The 20,007-nt window shown below is 42.0% G+C and overlaps 1 protein-coding gene and 1 pseudogene across 9 annotated transcripts in view; one reads left to right on the top strand and one right to left on the bottom strand.

Moving 5' to 3' along the window:
- The window catches only part of LOC148220295 (ubiquitin-associated protein 2-like), a 221,675-nt gene that overhangs the window by 32,838 nt on the left and 168,830 nt on the right, over positions 1-20,007 (top strand). For all 9 annotated transcript variants that reach the window (XM_088155558.1, XM_088155556.1, XM_088155555.1 and 6 more), the window contains exons 5-6: positions 2,673-2,826; positions 4,558-4,635. In XM_088155558.1, the coding sequence (XP_088011684.1) occupies positions 2,673-2,826; positions 4,558-4,635 (232 nt within the window). The remainder of the gene's footprint in view (positions 1-2,672; positions 2,827-4,557; positions 4,636-20,007) is intronic.
- On the bottom strand, positions 8,136-14,042 carry LOC148220302 (uncharacterized; annotated as a pseudogene).

Genomic DNA, 20,007 nt, shown 5'->3' with positions numbered 1-20,007 from the left:
ATCTCTTAATTAAATCTGTGTTGGTAATGTGCTGGTTTTGTGTTCTTTTGTACTTCTCATATTTGCCATTTTCTAGTTGAAAATAGTTTACTGACTGATAGAGAATTTTAAATGCTTCCTTACTTTAGCAATTTTTTAATAAGTGATCATGGCATGGAAGAAACTTTCTGAACTCATTTATCAATTATAAGCAGCATATCCATATATTGCTCTCTTGACAAGTCCCTCTGAACCCACTGCACTTTGTAGACAAAATGCAACTCAAACAAATACAGACAACTTGAAGGACTCAAAAAGGAAGGAGTATTAATTAGGTGTTTTCATCAGAGTGTGAATAAATTTATTCTTTATGCAAATTTGTGGGCCTCCAACTTGAAGGTCATTATACTCCAGAACAATTTAACTGTGGATTTGATGTAAGGCGGTACTAGTTCTGAATGCAGATTCCCAAATCTCTTTTTTTTTTTTTTAAGTTTCACTCTGCCTTGATGCACTGGAAGGTTTTTTTACCTCATTTGTAAAAAGATGTGTCTATCCAAATTGAGGAATTAAAAGAAGGAGTGATAGCCAGAATGTCCATTTATAATTTCTTTGGTACTCTGCCAGTTTTGTCTTTTTTTTTTAAATGCTGTAATATTTAAGGCTTTGTGCTCCATGACTGTTAGTTTTTATGAAGACTTCACTTGCAACAGTTGTGTCAGTCTGGATAGACAGAGGCTTGTGGATGAGAGTTGAGGGCATGTTTCTTTGCCCGAGACTTCTATTCATTTAACTTCCTACAGTCATAAGATCCATTTTATCTGGCCATGTGTTACTTCCTAAACCTTTTAAGATAGAACAAAGGGGACCTTTCAGATTATTCTTCTTTCCATCTAAGACCAGATCAGCAAGGCAGCTTCTGTTACATATTTTTGAATGTCAGGCCCACAGCTGTCATTTGGGTTGCCTCAGGCATCTTCAGCTGAAATTGTAAGGGAGCTAATTGATTGCAAAAAGAGACAACTTCAATAGTCTGTGATGGATTCCCATGCCCAGAGGTAGCATCATACTGTATCTCAAAGGACATGCCCAACTTTTTGAGGTTTTCCTCAAAATTATACTGTGGGAAAGCATGGATCCGATGCTTTCATAGTCATCCTTTTACTGATCCTTCCTAACTCATGTAAAACCTTACTAAGGAGAGGCTGCTTCCTCTTCAGCTTTGCAGACTCATCCACTCTTGGGTATTTCTTGCAATAGTTCAAGATTTTTGGCACCATGCCCATCAGTAAAATAGTAGTGCATTCTGAAATTTATAGATTTGGCTCTTCAGTTGTCAGTGCAGGTTGGGGATTTTTTCTCCTGTGAAATAACTAAAGTTTTAGGAGTATTTTTGTACATAATGCAGTTACACAGGCTATGGCAGATGAAGCCATGTGATAGTTACTGGGGGAAACAGTTTTCTGACTCACAAATAATGTGATGTTCCTCAAACACAGTTTTGTACTTCTAATCTGTGCTGTCTGTGCTTCACCTAAGTTGGTTTATGGCAATATAGTCTTTATACTGGGGATGAAATTGAAAAGTGATTTCAGCCTTCTTTCTCACCTATATCATGTAAAAAACAAAAAGAATAACTATTCTTTTAGTACTTATTGTCTCAAAGGAGATACTGAAACATTGAATTTATACTTGTAAACTGCTTTGTTACCTGCTTTCTCAATAGAATTAGTTTCCTCAATTCTAGGCATCTTGGACTATCTGATCATTGCCTTACTTTGTGAGGGCTGCTGAGTTGCTGTCGTCTGAATTGAGAAGAGATAGGACAGGATCTGAAACTATTGATAGCCAATCTTTTTTGTTGAATGCAGGTGCCTGTCAGAGGTCATGGCTTTTTGTAGTGCTTCAGAGTTGATGCCATCTCATTTGCATGTGCAATTTTACCTCTCAAATACCTTACCTAGACTAAAAGCTCCTAGAGATGGGGGCATATACATAAACCTATCTGCCATTTTAATGGTTTGCACGTACTACCTTTCTTCTTTTGCAGCTAACAGCTCAATAGACTAACCGTGCAATTGCATGAGTTGCTGTGCTATTCTTGATGAGTGTTTTAGTTGTTTTATTTTCAATTTCTATAGAGCTGATATGATCCCTGAATTTATTTTAAAGATGGAATTTAATATTAAAGCTAAATCTTCAGTTTCCCAAGTTATTGTTTTGCCATTCTGTCTCTTGGTGCTTGAATTCTAGTACATCTGGATAGTGCTTCCCCTGGCCACGTACTTGCTGTCTATTGTTCAATGATACTTATAAGCATTTTTTCATTTCCTTTGGAGAAAAGGATAGCTCTGTACATGCTCCCTTGCTAGGAAGTTGAGAAAGAAACTGTTGCTTGCTTTGCAGATTTTCTGTGTTGTGGTCATATCTAGGCTTCCTTGAACTAGTAAAAGTCCATTATAGCCAGAAATATTTGAGATTCTCACATTCCATAAGAAAATACAACTTTTAAAACTTGTTTCTTTTTCATTTCTTAAAAAAAAAAACAACTTATGTTTCCATTTGTATCAGTGTAATATGTATGTATGGCTGTTTTTTTTTTCATGAGCTGGAGGGATGTGAGGTAGAAGCATACATTGAGAGCTGTCTCTTTCTTTTTGAGTTTTGTATCTAATTCTATTCTATCCAAATAGACTTCTTGGGAGACTGTAGGGGGAAAGAAGAAAAACCTTGGAAAAGAAGGTTTGGAAAACAAAGAAAACAGAGAGAAACGAGGGGACAGAGAAATGAGCCGTGGATGGGGAAGTTCCAACAGATGGGGAAGAGGAGGCAGCCGTGGCCGAGAGTGTATGTATAGGGGTTCATTTTTAAAGATTCAGACACTTTTTTTGCAGCTGAAACTGACTGAGTTAAGAGCAAATGCTTAATGGAGTAAAGTCTGTCCAAGCTATAGCTCAGCACTGAAGGGATCATAACCTGTTTATGCAAAATATATGCTCGATCTGTCTGTGACTTGGTTTTGGGATGGTCTGTGTTTATTCAGAGACACTCAATTTAAATTTCTGTCCTTTTTTGGTTAATTGATCTTGTACAAATTGCTGTTCTTTTTAAGTTTTAGAATTGACTCTCTGTAAAACTGCTTGAGAAGCAAGTATGTTGCTGCACAGCTGATACACTTTTTTTTCTTTTAATGAAAAAATTATCCAGCTTTGATTACATCTCCTTTTATGAGTGGGAGAACCTGAAGATGTTCTCATCTTTTTATAAAGGGGAATGAAAAGACTGGGATCATTATTACTCTCTAGCATATGTTACTCATAAGCCAACCAAAGGTGAGTTTCTACAACACAGAAAGTTCTTTATGGGTTGAAATATTTAAAATTTTTCTACAGCTTATACAGGTGCAAAAATACATTGTACAAGGGCAAACTGATGTTTCCAAGTTAGGTAGCATCACATTAGATTGCCATTGGATGCACATTGCTTTTTCCTCTTTATCAGCAGTATCAAAGCTATATAAATTGCCTGTAAGTGCCATAAGCACTGATAGATGAGCAGAGAAACACCAATGAAAAAATTTGTTTAGCTTTTGACTGAAAAGCAGGAAAAAATGTATAATATTAGCCAATTCTTTTAATTATTGTAATATCTTCAAATATTGTGCCAGTGAAGACATTGTGAATCTTTGTAAAATAATGTCAAAGTTAGGAAAAAATAGTAATAAAACTTGCAGCTATGCATAGAAAAATTGAAATCAGATCCATCAAAATGAAAGTGAAGGGCAAAATTTTTGACAGATCCAGATGCTGCTTGTCTCTTTTTGGAAACTGGAATTAAAGATTTTTTTCAAGTTGTTACCAAATCTTGATATCTCCTCCCAGTGCAAGCATTATTGGTTTTGATGCTGCCATTAGGAAAAGTTGTGCAGTACAAAATCTCAACGGTGTTTTAAGTGGTCAGTCTTTTTTTTTTTTTTTTCCTTCTCTCCTTCCTTCAATGAGCCAGCCATCTTTCAGGGTACTTACTCAGGACTTTTCTGTGAAATAGTTAAGGTGCAGTACTTAGTGCTTTTCTAATGCCTCTCCTTCACCCAGTTGTTATCCTTCTGATTTAAATACAGAGGAAAGTTGCTTTAAGTTTCTCTGGTTGTACTGGTATATGGTATGGACAGACAAAAGAGTTGATGTTCTTGATTGTCCCTTATTCTTTCACTGTTGCCACACAGCCTGTTATTGAGGAAGCATAGTATGAGGCAGCTTTATTTCCTACCTTGTTAAAGAGATGAGGCCATAATTAATAGTGCAGGCTGCAAAACACTGCCTTTCTCCCCTCCCCCAAAACCCTAACCCAACAGATGTGTGTCTGCTGAAGGGCATTTTCCTCTTAGATATTTTGCTTCCTAATGGTCTAGTGCAAAGTAAACATAACTTGCTTGTAGCTAGGCTGCCGAAGAAAAGGGGTGACTGACATATGTTAACCAGCCCACTTTAAAACCTTGCCTTTTGTTTTGAGATTTAGGTTAAGCAGATGGCTATACTATCTCATGCATAAGTCTCATAAGCTGTCCTCTCTCCACAGTCAGAGCTGAAGAGAATGGAGTGGACAACAATCAAGGAGACAGACCTTCAGACCGTGGGAAACGTAGCCGTGGGAGAGGTGAGATGGTAGTATTGGTGCAGGACTGGCACCAATGATTTCATATCCTGAAATTGAACTCTCCCATTTATTTCTTTACACACTTCTTTTTAAGCATTTGTTGGTTATCCTTTGATTCCATAAGCATTTCATCCACCTTTAATTTATGTATATTCCTCTCCCTTGCCCCTTATTATGTCTTGGTCTCAGAACAATTTAAAAGAATTGACACCGATGACTTCTATAGTAATTTCCTGTGTAGCAGGCTTGTGTGCTCTGGCTATGGAGAGCCGTTTTCCCAGATTGACTCATGTCAACCTTTTGAGAGTGAGAGTATGCTGGGCTCTGCAGGATGTACCTTGGCAGCAGGAGAGCACAAGATTCCATCTGTATGGCTCTCAGGGAAGGATTTGATGTGTACTTGTGTTGTTTCTTTGGGGTAGATCTGGTTGTCAGGCTTGCCCTCTGTTTTTGGTAGCCAATGAGAGAAAGTACAAGCCACCTTAGAGGCTTTTTGGTAAGAGAAGGAATTCAACACAGAGGACTTGATGAGAAGAACTGTGAAAAAAGAATACTGCAGAGTCTTAGGTACAAAAATCTTATCCTGTAGAAGAGTGTCTTGGTTTGAAAGACAGGTATGGTCTAAGGAAAGGCAGGAGCCCCTTTTCTGCGATGCAGAGTGCAACCCCCCTCCCTTTTAATTATTTTAGGTCCAATTCAGACACCTTCAGGCAGGAGATATGGGGATAAGAATAACAGTTCTTTACTGGTATCTAACAAAGCAGAAAAACAACAACAGCTATAAAAATTGGCAACAGAAACAGTATAGCTCCGCTCCAGTCCCTTCTGGCCGCAGGCCATCTCCCTGTGCTGTTACCGGTGCTGTGGGGGCAGGGCAGGTCCCGCGCAGTTGAAGAGGGCTGGGTGATGGCGGCCGCGGCCCAGGGGTGAGCGGGGATGGGGAAAGTTACTCCCCCCTCACGGTGTCGGTCGTGGTGCTCAGCAGAGTGTCCGGAGGTAGTAGGGTGAGCTGGGAGAGCAGCAGAGCGATGTCCAAAGGCAGGGAGCGTGGATCTCAGTGCTGGGATGGCAGGGGAAGATGCCAGAGCAGAGCCCAGGTTGTCTTCCCACTCCACGAGCCAAGCGAGAGAGAGCCCCGCTCCAGACCCCCCTATCCCACCTTTCCTTTTCCGGTTCCCCCCCCCTCCCCCTCCAGCCACCCCCCTACGAGAGAACATTATCTGTCGTTTTAAGGTGTAGCCACAATTACTTAGCATAACAATGGGAGAAAATTCCACTGAAAGAAAAGGGCGTAATTCAACCTCCAACAAAGAGATAGGAAAGGTGTTGATAATGGATTTGATGTGGAATAAAGGGATGTGTAGTTGGCTTGATTTTCATGGATTGAAGTGGAAAGAGGCTTGTTTCTTCTAAGAGCAGGAGGAATGGAAATTAGTAACTTTGGTACAGTGCAGATTGTGTGAGGAAGTGGGTATTAAATTACTTAAATCGAGAAAGTGCATAGCGGAGCTAATGTACTTAAGTAATGTCTGATTGGCAAAAAATTCTGCCTTCAAAAGGCTCTCTTCTTTGGAATATTCAGTAATGAGGCATTCAAAGACAGGCACATCCAACTTCATTGTCTCCAGATCTGCATGTTGAAGGAATGGAAACATGCGAAGACATGTAGCTTCCAAAGGATGACAAAAATGACTCAGTTATACCTGTGAAACAGCAAATACCAAATGGTGTGTGTAGAGAGGTAGCCTTGCAGAGGAGGTTGAGGTATAGTTCACAGCTACAGTTTTTTGGTATGTTAGCACTGTTAATAGATGGAATGCAAGTATTTCAGTTAATTGTTTTATAAAATAATCCTTTATACTCAAATTATAAAGGTAGGAGTTTTTAAAATTGTTGGGTGAAACTTAGAGGTTAAGTTAAAACGCAGTCTGTTTTTTCTTTGTAACCTTATGAACAATACACTGCTTTTGTTGTCAAGACTGTAGCTCTCTAGATGAATATAATGTCTTAAGCCAAAACACTGACCTGACTGAAGAAATAGGAACAACTTCAACCAATTTTCATTCATTGGCTTAGTGTACAAAGTATTACTGTATCTCTCTACCAAGTATTTTAGACTGCATTCATGTGAGAAAAGTATCTTAATGAAATGTTTTCAACTGTCTGGGATAAACTGGTTGACTTCAGTATTACTATATTACAAGCGTGTATATTCTGTGGCAGGAAATACCTAGTTAAATTTTAATGCAAACCTCTTGTGGTTTTTGGCCAGGACAGTTATTTTTTTCACAGTAGCCATGAGGGAGAAGAGCCTGGAGCCATCTGGGCATGCCTAGGTTGTTATTCTATACTACTCACATCACTGGCAGGGGATGGAAATAAGAGATTCTCACTTTTGATTAGGGGAGGGGGCGTGGTTTATAGTTGGGGAGAAAAAGATGGCACATGGAGTGTCCCCCCACAATTTTGTTCATTGTCTTTGGAGTTACGCAATGTGGGAATTTTTTTGGTTTTTTTGCATGCAAATCACCCTCTTTTTGTACGCTTTTGTTCGTAGTTTTGTTGCTGTTACTGTTCATTTTCTTATCTCATTGGTTTTTCCAGTAAATAGTTTTATCTCAACCTGTAATCTCTGACATTCTTATCTCCCACTGAAGGGGAGGAGCGAGGATGGGGGAGAATGAGACACACTCTAAATTAAGGAGTGCTGCTCTTAAACCAGCCTTTAATTGGCACCCAGTGTGAGGCATGAAGGGTTGAGATAACAGACTTGCCCAGTCAGTGGGAAGCAATTTTGATCTAAGAATTTGTTGTATTATATATGGAGCCACTAGGTGCAATGTTGCTTGGTCTGTTCACATCGTTGTGGTACCTAACCCTGTATGTGTTTCTGTATATGCACTATGTGCCCATCACAGTGCTCCTTTTCAGAACAGGGATAGGGATCAGGATTGTTTGTTGCTGTACTGTGTGATATCAATTTATGATATGATAACATCAAGGACAATGAGGGTGATTAAGGATGTGTCTTCAGTCTTGCTTTCCTGCTATGGCCTTGGGTGCTACCTCTGGAAATTCATTAATAATCTTACCCAGCCTGTGGGGGAAACAGGGAAGGATGATTTTCCCCAGCTTTTTACCCCCTTTTCCTCCTTCAGGCCTGTTACATCAGCTTTTGAGATTTTTGAATTTCCTTTGGAGATTAAGGAAAGCCTCTTCTTGTTGCTAAGTCTGCCAGGTCTCCTCAGTGCAGTCTGCACCATGTTCAGAATCAAGAAAGAGATATCTAGGGAGGTTATTCAGAGATCTGCCACAAGGGTGGATGGATAGTCAAGAGTGGCATGGAATGTGGGAGAAAATGTGCCAGTTTTGGGGGAAAATCTCTGCTCCAATGGTTTGGAAGTTCACCTATGAACAAGTATAGGACCCTGTTAAAGTGACAATATTTGCAAGGACAGTGCTGTGACCACTCCACGGAAGAGCAACTTGTTGCAGTGTGCTTTATCCTGGCTACTATTTATTGGACACTGCTTGTCACTACACAGCACCCTCGGGGGAGGAGGAGGAAAGCAGAGCAATTGACACTGTGGCCACTCAAACTGCAGTTGAATCAGAGGAACAACCCATGCTGGTAGCAGTCATGCCTATACAGAAAAAGAAATCCAAGAGCAAATAATTTTGTTTAGTGAGGGTTGAAGACGAAGCAGGGCCCTCATGTTTGCATCTGGTATCGGGGATCAGTGTGACGCTGGCTGCCACAGACATCCAGGAGAGCGAAGTCCTGCAAGGAACAGCCTGTCCAGGGGTCCCAGGCAGTCTCAGCCACAGGGTACAAATGCAAGCAAGGCCTGGGCTTCTGGTGATCAGCTCTTTTAGTGATTTCAGCTCTTAGTGATTTCAACTTAGCTCACAAGGTACCTCGGCCGACTCAGGGACAAGAGACGGGAAGAGCTGTGTGGCGGTTCCACAGAATCCTTTATTGGCAGCTTCTGCGAAGGGGGTCCAGTGACAGCTTCATTCCGCTGAACTGGGCAGAAGCAGGGGTTTTATAGCAAAAGCATGGCTTGACAGAAGGGCCAATCATTTAGGGCCAAGGAAATTTGACCAATAGTTTTACAAGGAGATAAAGTGAGGTCCTGAGGTGCGAAAAGGGTCTCTTAGCCTAGTCACCATGACTAAGCAATTCTTATCTAGGCAATAGTTCACCAGGGAGGCCTTGTGGAGGGCCCTGCTCCTTCCACAACTCCTCTCTCTGTATTTAGTGAAAAGGCATTCCCAATATCTCTTTTAAAGCAGTGGAAAAGGCATGAAAACAGAACTAACACAATGACAATCACAATAAAAATCCACAAGATTCCCTTAACCAAAGATGAAACCCATCTTGTTAGTCCCCATTGACCGAGAAGGTCATTGACTCCGTCTGGGTTGTTTTTCACTTTTAAGTCCTTCATGAGTTCCTTCAGTTTCTGGATGTTTGCGTGGATGGATTTTGAGTGTGAAGAGAGGTTGAAGCAGTGCATTCCTTCAAAGTCCTGGTAGCCATGTCTATGGGCAAGCAGCAGAAAGTCAATTGCTGCTCGATTTTGCAAGGATGCATGTCTTGTAGTTTCCTCATCCTTGAAAAGATCGCCTATGGCAGCAGATGTAGCGTTGGCTTGCTTACTAAGCCAGCACCCTAGATGATTTATCTCACCAAGGGCTTTAGCTGCAGCTACCCATGGTAGGAATAGGGAGACAGCAGCCCTTTTTGGTTTATTCCAGTTGTACAATTTAGGATCACAATTTTCATCAAAATCAGTGTAGGATCTTTTTTGGTGTTTTAATTTGCTTTCTTTTTTCAATTATGTAATAAGGTGATAGTGGGAGTGAGGGTAGAAAGTTTGCCAAGGCTACAGGGACCCCCCTGGAGACGCGAGGGGATCCCAGCCCATACTCAGTCACCACAGATAAGAAACATTCCCCGGGGCAATGTTTTGGGGTGGAGAGAGGACTCAGAGAGTATTCGAGTGGTGTAATTACATCAATCTGGATAATTGTAAGCTTTGTTAATGGGTGATGTCTTTTCTGTATGTGTTTTTTGTCTGGTCAATTATGCTTCGGAGATTTAAAGTAAAATTTGACACAGTATGTTGCTTTGGAGGACCCCAGCACATCCAATTCTTGGGGTTCCTCTGGAGCATTTGGCAACATTTTTGTCCAGTCATCCCAAGTGTCAACCAGATTGGGCCTCTTACCTGTGGTGCGGAGGAGCTTTGAATTATAGACGGGCCAATCATCTGCTACCAAAGGAATTCCTACCAGGCATGTGGAAAGTGGATTGCCAAGGTTGCCCATGGATAAGCACATGTTATCTTGTTTTAATGTCCTTGCTAAGGTCACCCAAATATTATGGTTAGGCTGTGGGCTAATCCAGCCAAAGGCATGTGGCACAGTGAAGAGCAGCCAAGCAGCAGTGAGGATAGCACCAATGGAGATAATTTTAATCTTTGGACAGGGATGGGGCTTCTGATAGGGAATATAAGCAAAATTTGTTATCTTTATGGTGGAAGGGGAGGGTTAGGGTTTTCTCCCTCATCCCTTTCCTCCATTCCTTCCCCCCCCCTCTTTTTTTTTTTTTTTATTTTTTTTTTGTTTTGTTTCTTTCTAGAAGCTAAGGAAGCTAAGGATGGGTGAATGGATATAAGGTTACAGGGTTTTGGCAAGGGTTGAAGGGAGGAAACAATAGGGTTTTCTAGGGTAGGAGGGGTAACAACATGTAAACCAGAGATCTCTTTGTGGCCAGGCTGGGTCTGGCCTATGGCTTGACTGATGCAGCAGAATGCTGTTTAGTTTTTCTGTTTTGTCTGCTGTCGCGTGACGGGATGGTCTTTTCTTTGGTATGTGGACACTCGGTGACACCTTCGTCTCCAAGCAGAACTGGTCTGGTTTTGAGGAGATCTTGTATTTGACTCAGGAGAATTCTTGTTAGTGTTTGTGGGAGCAATATTTGTGTTGAGTTTGAACGGCGTGGGATCCGAGACACAAAAACCCCACACTCTGTGATCTATGTGACAAAAGCCCTTATTGAGTTCTGACCTCGCCTTTTATACCCCTTTCAATGTTCCCGGGCAAGCGTCTGTGATTGGTTCCCAGGTCGGGCTGCCCAGCCCTCTGACCAATAGCTCTCTGCAGCCAGGGCTGGAACTCATTGGATTAAATCCTTGTCTGTCTCTATATCTTGTCCTATCTCTGTTCTTTGGGGGCTGGCCTTTTCAGCCAGGCTACTTATCCAATCAGTGGTCAGATGACCTGTCCAGTACAGGCCAGCCTATACTGTGACAATTCCCCTTTTCTTTTTTATTAATTTGAAGAAAAATTTTGAAACACAAATGTGCAGCTTGTTCTCTGTAATCTTGCCTGCAAGGGCCCTTTGCATGCAAAATTACATTAACAGCATCTAATCGGTTGGAATGGGGTTTTACCTAGCTTAATAAATTTGGCTTTTTGGATAGTAATGAGTTCCACATACCAGAAGCTGCAGGGCTTTTGTTCAGGGGCAGTCAGGTGAATTAAACACTTTTGGTTTCACATATAACAATTTAACTGTTTAACATAGAAATATAACTTAACTCTACAACCATAAACATTTAAACTTTTCTTTTGAAATTATAACTTAATATAACATTCAGTTTTAGAACTGTGCAAAATTCCAACTTGATAAAACAATTTGTAAATATTAAAACATTTAGTAAACAAACAACTCTTTTTTCAGTGTCCCATAAATCTGTGAGGTAGGTGCAATTTCTGTCATTTAATTTCTCAACCAATGATACATGAGCTTTTAAGGTCTAATAGATGAACTGGGATTCTCACTCAGGCACTTTGCCTGCTTAACAGGCTGGCTGGGTTTTAACTTGTATGTTTTAGAAAAGTTGCATTATTTACTGCCATAAATTCTTTAAATTTAATTTTTTGTTATTGAATTTTATAAGCTTAGTATTCCAAATTATTGATGTGCTTGATGTATCATTGGAGTTATGTTGTTTTTATTTAGAAAACTGTTAACATGATTTTCAGCTTGACATGTTACAGGCTCAATGCTTAAAAACTACAGTGTTACAATTCAACATTAAACAAGAACCACTTAGTTCTAAATCATTAACATTTTTTAAAAACAAGAAACCATTTAACTTAAAACCATTTCAAATAAAAACATATGTATTTCCTTTATTCCTTACTCCCCTTTCTTTGTTTTATTTAAAAAACAATACACTAGATAACTTGAAACTGTTTTAATTAGGAACACATGTATTTTCTATCCTTTCTCCCCCTTTTTGTTTTTAGAATTTAAAACAAGAAGCAAAGCATACACCTTTAAATTATTTCTATGTGGTGAGAATAATAATTACTGATATGTTGTGATCCAATTTTAGTGTTTAATACTGTTGAAGAGTTTTCCTTTAAATGATAACTTAGGAGAATCTTTTCCGGATAAGATTCTTCATGTTTATCCCAAAGGAAGGAATTTTAGCTGTAGCAAGGCTAAATCAGATAGTCAAAATTATTTCTTTTCATTTTAAACTTAGAAACATTTGGATTTTATAATTTTCTCTCCTTGTCAGTCAAATTCCAATTTGGGCACAATTGAAAGAGACTGAGAAGGCTTTGATGATACACATTTCCTTTTGCTTAGTTTAAATCCCAACATGGCCAGAGTTGAGACTTTAGACTAGGCAAAATCTTTATTATATTTTAAAACAAACCTTTAATAAATTTTAAACATTGTAAACTGAAGTGATAAGAGGTATATATTTTAGAAATTTTGCAACTGTGATTTGCCAATGAAACACCTTTTACTAACTGATCCATATAAATTTGTTCTGTAGAACTTAGAGTAAGCAAGATTTTCAATTCTTAAGATAGCTGATTGAGTATGATGCTAAATCAATGTATATGAATAAAGTTAGCAAACATTCACCTGTGAACTTCAATACACACTTTAAAATTTGTAGACTATATTTGCAACTCTGATAAAACATTCCTTTAGCAACTGTAAGAAAACAGGTTAACAAAGCAAATATCAACTTAGTAAAACTTGCAAGATATGCAGGCTTTGCTAAAATCAAGTTGAAGGTGGATGAAGCAGCTGTTGAGCTTTGCTGAAGGTGAACATTGCTGGTTGCATTGCCCTGGTTGGTGTAAGTAAGTTTTCTAATTTTCATTTTTACTGTTCTGGTTTTTCCACCTTGAATACAAGGTGAATTGAGGTTACTTTGTCCTCTAGCCTTCTTTTGTAAGGCAGGATTTTTCAGACAGTTTCCTTTCATGTGGCTATGTTGTCTCCGATGGAGGCGATGTACTCTCAGCCTTACTGCAGTTGTAATAGAGTTAACTAACATTTCTATGTCCAGAGCTGCAGTTTTAAATTTTTCACATGCATTAATCATTTCTTCTAACGATGGGTTTTCTCTGGGCAATGCATTTATGAGTTTTTTGCAGTCTTCATTCGCATTATCTCGTGCTAATTGTAGCAATACTAGATTTTTTGCATCATTATTATCTACTTCTTTTTCTGTGGTATCTTGCTCTATGAACTGTGTATATGGTTCATTTGGGTTTTGTTTTATGTTTCTATATCCTGGGGTTGGCTCAGACATGTTTGTAACCTTATTTAGGGCTCTCATTCCTAATTCTTTTGCCTGGTTTAATATCACAAAATTTAAGCATGCTTGAGTTTGACGACCTTCCATGGGGGGTACTCCTAACAATTGGGGAACCCCCACCCCAAAGCACGGACCTTGCTGTGATAATCTCAAGTTTTGCAACTCTTGCTCCTCTGCATATATTCTCCAGGTCGATTCAAATATCATATACTGTAGTGGAGTACAGAGTAACTTTGCAATTTGCTTCATATCATAGCGTGTTAACTCACTATCAGTTATGAGTTTAAGCATATTTATCACAGCAGGGGATCCCAACCCATGCTTAGCAGCTAACTGGCGTAGCTCTAAAATGATTTGCCAATTGAAAGGTACATGTTGATTAGGTGTTGTTCCATTACTAACTGGGAAAGCCTCAACTGTCCCATCCCCCTGTTGCCGGCTGCCTGGTGCTGTTGAACTCACTGGTACAGAAATTAATACAGCAGTTTCTGTATCCCCACATTCTATCGCCTTTTGTTTTACCGCTGACCAGAAGATTACTGGGTCCTTGGAAGAGACGACATCTGATTTAAACATTAACGGGGCTGAAGCTGCTGTTTGAAGGTTGGCTGCTGAGGTGCAGCTCGTGTCTTTTCCTTGGGTGTGTTGGCTGTTTCTTTGTGCAGAGACCTCTTTGAGCTGTTCTGTGCTCGGCTCCTGGTGTGGAGACACTGTGGGTGCTGTATCTCCAGCAGGATCGGGGCTGATTCTCGGTTCTGGAGTCATTTTCGGGGCTTTGGTGCTGGCATTTCTCGGTTCAGATGCACTTCCGGGTTTTTCTTCTGTCGCTCCTGGTGTGACGTCATCGCGGTGCGCTTCTGCTCGAGGGTCGGTGGGGGTTTCCATGGCGACTCGGGGCGGTGCCACGCCCTCTGGAGGCTGGACCGAAGCTGGAGGTGCTGCCCACCATGGCGTGGTCGGAATGGGAGGCGCGACCCACCAGGGCAGAGCTTGGGGCAAAAGTACATCCCACGAAGGAGGCTGTGTTTCCTTTCTCCCTCCCCTGGCCATGCGGCCACCGCCATTTTGGGATAGTTCTCTGATGTCTCCCATGGCAGTTTGGGGTGTTTTTTGAGTCTCTGGGCTGGCAACTGAGGAATTATCGGCCAGTAAAGTCTCTCTGCATGGACTAAGTACTTTTTCTTCCATGCTTTCGCTGGATAAATCAGCTTTTATCTCTTTTATCAGCTTTAAGATAGTTTTCCAAGGCTTTAAAGCTCTAATTGCATTTTTATCATTTTTTAAGGCAGCATTTAGTATTTCTTCTCCAGTTTTAGTCCAATAGTCTATATTTAATGCAGTTTCTACAGTCGGTTCCACCCCCTTTTCTTTTGTCCATAGTATTAAATCAAAAAGCAATTCTTTTTCATATTCAGTTTCCCACTCCTCCAAAAACTCTGTCCATACCTCTATCACTGGATGCGTGTTTATAGAAAAAAATCTCCCCATTGTTTTCTTGTAGCTTTTTGGCTGAAGTTTTCCTCCGTCTCTAGGACGGTCTGGCTGTGATCAACTCCTGTCGCCTGTCTTTTTGGGCGTCTTTCTTGTCTCTCGGACGTATTCCTGACTCTGGACAGTGTTCCCCCTGCCTCTATGGGCAGATCTTTGACTCTAGGCCAGAATTCCCCTGGCTCTTGGCCAGTGTCCACCGTCTCTGTGGATGGTCTGTCTCCCGCGCTCGCGGCAGTATGGCTATGCCAGATCACGTCGGGACTCACCAGATGTTGAGTTCAAACGGCATGGGATCATGAGACAGAAAAACCCCACACTCTGTGATCTATGTGACAAAAGCCCTTATTGAGTTCTGACCTCGCCTTTTATACCCCTTTCAATGTTCCTGGGCAAGCGTCTGTGATTGGTTCCCAGGTCGGGCTGCCCAGCCCTCTGACCAATAGCTCTCTGCAGCCAGGGCTGGAACTCATTGGGTTAAATCCTTGTCTGTCTCTAATCCTGTCCTATCTCTGTTCTTTGGGGGCTGGCCTTTTCAGCCAGGCTACTTATCCAATCAGTGGTCAGATGACCTGTCCAGTACAGGCCAGGCTATACTGTGACATATTTGCAGTGCCTAGGTATGGTTTTATGTTTTTTCCTGGGAACCATCTTGGATCAGATGGTAGGGAGACACAGGTGTAGTCTCTCCCCCAAGTAATCAGCTGGGAAGGTCCAGAGATTTGATGTGTTTCTGGGTCTTTACTAGCACTGGTGGTTTCTCAGTGAGCTTAGCTTGGGTTGAATTTGAGAAGTGGCAGAGTATTGGTGGATCAGGCTGTGATGCTGTACTATTTAGGAAGTTAATGACGTAGAGCTTTGCAGAGTCTTTCAACAGGAGATATAATTTCTGTGTCTCTAAGCTTTTGAGTGAGGACTCTTTTGAGGGTTTAATGGGTCCTCTACGATGGATTGTCCTGTGGGATTTGCAGGTATGCCCATATTGTGTTGTATTCCTCACTCACTGAAGACCTCTTTTGATTTACGAGAGGCATAGGAGGGCCCATTATCTGTTTTGGTGCTTTTTGGGACTCCCGGAGAGGCGAATGCAAGGAGAAAATGCTTAATGATATGCTCTATAGTCTCTCCTGTTTGAGCTGATGCAAATATCACTCTAGAAAATGTGTCGACCAACATGTGCGCATATTTAGACCTTCCAAAGGGTGGGAAATGGATCACGTCAGTCTGCCACAACTGGTAGCTGTTCAGGCCTCTGGGATTGACCCCTGTACCCATAGATGGTATCTGGTAATTTTGGGAGTTCGGGCACTTTGCTACAATAGCTTTTGCTTGATCTTTCGAGAGCTTGAACATTCTGATGAGGGCATGTACATTTTGATGAAAAAATGCATGTGACAACTTTGCCTGAGCAAAGATGTTAGGAATGTTAGCAGTTTCAATGGACATGGCCAATGCGTCCGCTTTCCTGTTCCCTTCTGTAATGAAACCTGGGAGGTCGGTGTGTGACCTCACATGCATAATATGGTAAGGTTGCTTTTTGTGGGAGATTAAGTGTGTCAATGCAGAAATCAATTGATGTACTTTTGGATTGGAAACCTCCTTGAGAAGAGCGTGTTTTGCTCTCATAGCTATACCAGCAACATAAGCTGAATCTGTGACCACATTAAAGGATTCGTCTTTGAATTTCTCGAAGGCTCTGACAACAGCTGCTAACTCATCAATTTGTGGAGATCCCTCCACTATTTGGATATCAGATTCCCAATTTTAAGTTTTGGGGTGCTTCCAGGTCATTATAGACTTGTGGGATGACCCTGAGCCATCTGTAAAAATAGTTAGAGCTTTGAGAGGTGTCCTACTTTGGACTAATTTTGGGATCAGATTAAAGTCCGCATCTCAATTAAAAAGCCTATGTTTTGGTATGTGGATGGAAATTTGGCCTGTATATCTATCTAGGGCGAATTGGAGGTTTTCATTGGTCTGGAGCAAATGCTCCAGGTCCCCAGTGGTCAGTGGAAACTATATGCATGTGAACTCACACCTGGAAAGAGCGGAGGCAAGTCCTGGCCTTTTTTATTAGATGTGCCATGTTTTCTTGAAAGGTGGTAATTGTCTTTGTAGCTTGATTCTTTGTAAAGGTCCATTCAAGTATTAACATAGGGTTTCTGAGTTGAGGGTCTCATTGGAAAATCAATCTGTAGAAACAGGGGACCTTTCCAAAATGACAAACTGGAAAGGCAGGTTGGGCTAGAAGCGATGGGCTTGGCATGAAGACAGGGCGTCCTGGACCTTGTTGATGGTATTTCAGGCTTCTGGTGTGAGGATGCATGGAGAGTCCAGGTCTCCGTTGCCACAGAGAAGATTGAACAGGGGGGTGAGGTCTTCTGTTGTAATTCCTGGTAGGAGATGTATCCAGTTGATGGATCTGCACGGACTGTGTAGGTCTCTCAGGGTTTTTGGGTCATCCGGGATGGCGAGCTGCTGGGGTATAATGGTCCTTTTATGGATCCGGAGTCTGAGATAAGTCCACGGGCTGGTGTACTGCACTTTGTCCTCGTGAATCTCAAATCCTGCTTTCTCTATGATTTCAATGGTCTTTTTAACCGCTTTGGGCAAGTAAGTTTTTTCTGATGCACAGACTAGGATATCATCCATATAGTGATGGATGATTGTATCTGGGAAGAGGTCCCAAATGGGGAACAGAATGTGAGCAATGGCATATGGTGGGAGAGATTTTAAGTCCTTGAGGAAGAAAAAGCTAATGATATCTTTTGAGGGGACCCTCTCTGTTAAGTGAGGGGATGGAGAAAGCAAACCGTGGTGCATCTTGGGGGTGCAGTGGGATGCTGAAGAAACAGTCTTTGATGTCTATGATGGCAAGTGTCCAGTCTCAAGGCAGCATTGATGGTTAGGATTGGCCAGGCTGGAGGGGACCCATGTCCTCAATGACCTCATTGATCTTGCAAAGGTTGTGGAGGGGCCTCCACCTATCCGTCCTAGATTTTTGCAGTACAAGGACCAGGGAGTTCCAAGGGCTGGTGGTCCCAATGATGTGGCCTTTGGCAAGTTTTTCTTCCACAAGGGCTTGTAGTGTGCGCAGTTTTACTTTTGAGAGGGGCCAGTGCTCAACCCAGACTGGGTCCTCGCATTTCCAGGTGAGCCGAGGGGTAGTGTGTGTTCCTCATGGCCCCAATCAGAAATCCACCTGCAAATGCATAAGGAAGCCCCCCATTGGGACAGAACATCCCTACCCTATAGGGTGATGGGGGCCCTTACCATGAATGGGTGGATGGTTTCCAGCTTGCCTTCAGGTTCTTTGATGATGATATTTCATTTGCTCCGCATAGACACTGTGGCTCCACCGATCCCAGAAATCATACCTGCTACCGGTTGTAGTTTCCAGTTTTCTGGCCATTCTGAGCGGGTGATGATGGTCATGTGTGCACCAGTGTCTAGCATCCCTGGTCTGTGGATCTTCTCCTCCTTACAGAAAAGGCCGCATTCAATGATAGGCTTATCTGAGCCCACAATGTGTGCTCACATTATTGTAGAGTTGAGGGGAAGCTGTTCCAAGTGGTTCTGTGGGAGCAGAAAGGCCTGTGCAATCGGTGTTTCCTGAGGAAGATAAAAGGGAATGTCCATGCAGCACAGCTGGATAAAGATTTCTTGTTCAGAGTGTACTGTTTGTACTTCTGGAAAAACAAAGATTTCCTTAGGACCATGGAAAGTGTCACCAAGGATTAGAATGTCCAAAGGACTGTCTGGCGGCCCGTGCTTCCCTGTGGGAACACGGTAAAAATGCCCATCTGTAAAGTCAATGGACAGTGCTGTTACCAGCTGGCACTGGGTTCCCATCTGTATCGCTCCATGTGTTTGATCTTCTTTATGTGATTTGGGATCTCCTGGGATGATGCATAGTCGTGTCTTCAATCCATATATTGTCCCTCCGGTATGGATTTTGCAGGTGGGATGGGGCAATATAGCTTTTGATTTCTTGTCTGCGTGTGGGGCTTTACTGTGCTCCGCTCGAAGTTTCCTGAGTGCTGCTGGTACTGCTGCTGTTTCTGGGGCTTTTGGCAGGTGGTGTGAGGGTCTTGGGTGGGTGACTTCTCTGGGCAGTCCTTTATAAAGTGTCCAAATTCCTCACAGTAAAAACAGCATACATTATCTTTGGAGGTCACCACTGCAAATGCACCAGAGACCCCTTCTGCAATGCCTTTAGCAACTGCTTGGGCCACTGTGTTTTCAGTGGACAAGTGGCATGTACAGCTTTACTTCTGTTCGATTGTGGGTTCTGTGTCAAGGGGTAAAGCCCTCAGAAAAGTTTTACATTGTTCATTAGCATTACTCATAGCAAGTTTACCCAAAAGTTCTTTTCATGCCTCTATACTCTCTATCTGTTTTTCCAGGGCATCCTTTAATCTTTCCACAAATTTAATAAAACTCTCATCTACCCCTCGTTTGATATTAAAGAAATGTAGAGTAGGAATAGAGTCATCTGGTGTAAGGAGTAATGATGTCTTTGCTGCAATAGATATGTCCTGGAGTGTCTCCTCTGGTAGAGTGTTAGCTTGGTCGGAAGGATTTTGAAGATCACCCTCTCCAGCAAGTTGCTCGACAGTGAAATTTTGCCGATTTGCATCTTTAGAATAGTTGTCAGATAATATTTTTAAATGCTTTTTTCCAATGCCTTTCCCGTAGCATATATTCAGCAGGGGAAAGGAGGAATTGAGCAATATTTTTGACGTCATGAGGGACTTAGGTATGCGCAGAAAAAATAGCTTCTAAGAAATTTCTAAAAATATGTGCTCCCCGGCTGTGTTCTTTTGCTACCTTACGAACTTCTATGAGTTCTTTGTTTGTAACGGCCTCCCACACTGTTCTGTTTTTGGCCCCACCCCTCCTCTTTTTTTTATAAGCTACTGGGAAGGCTGAAATCCTTTGAGCTAATTCCCATTCACCTGCCTGGGTGGCTTCAATTTGATTTATTGCCCAGGGATCAACCTCATCTGATTCAGAAGTAGACGTGCTACTACTGCTGTCCTCAGAGGAGGAGTCAGAGTGTACAAGTGCTCCACGGCGGTTCTTGGAACACACGGAAAGGGCTTGGGGTAGGGAAGCGGAGGGCCGAGAGGGTTGAGGGAGGTTGCAAGGCAGAACCTGGCCGCAGAGAGGCAGCTGCGGAGCAGCGATGGCAGTGCTGTCGGGCGTAGAGCTAGTATGGGCTAGAGGGCCGCTGTAGGGG

This window comes from Sturnus vulgaris, chromosome W (genome assembly GCF_052056855.1).
Source record: "Sturnus vulgaris isolate bStuVul1 chromosome W, bStuVul1.hap1, whole genome shotgun sequence".
In the NCBI taxonomy this organism is placed as follows: Eukaryota; Metazoa; Chordata; class Aves; order Passeriformes; family Sturnidae; genus Sturnus; species Sturnus vulgaris.
Note: the sequence above shows the minus strand (reverse complement) of the source record. Positions and strands in the feature narration are given on the sequence as shown.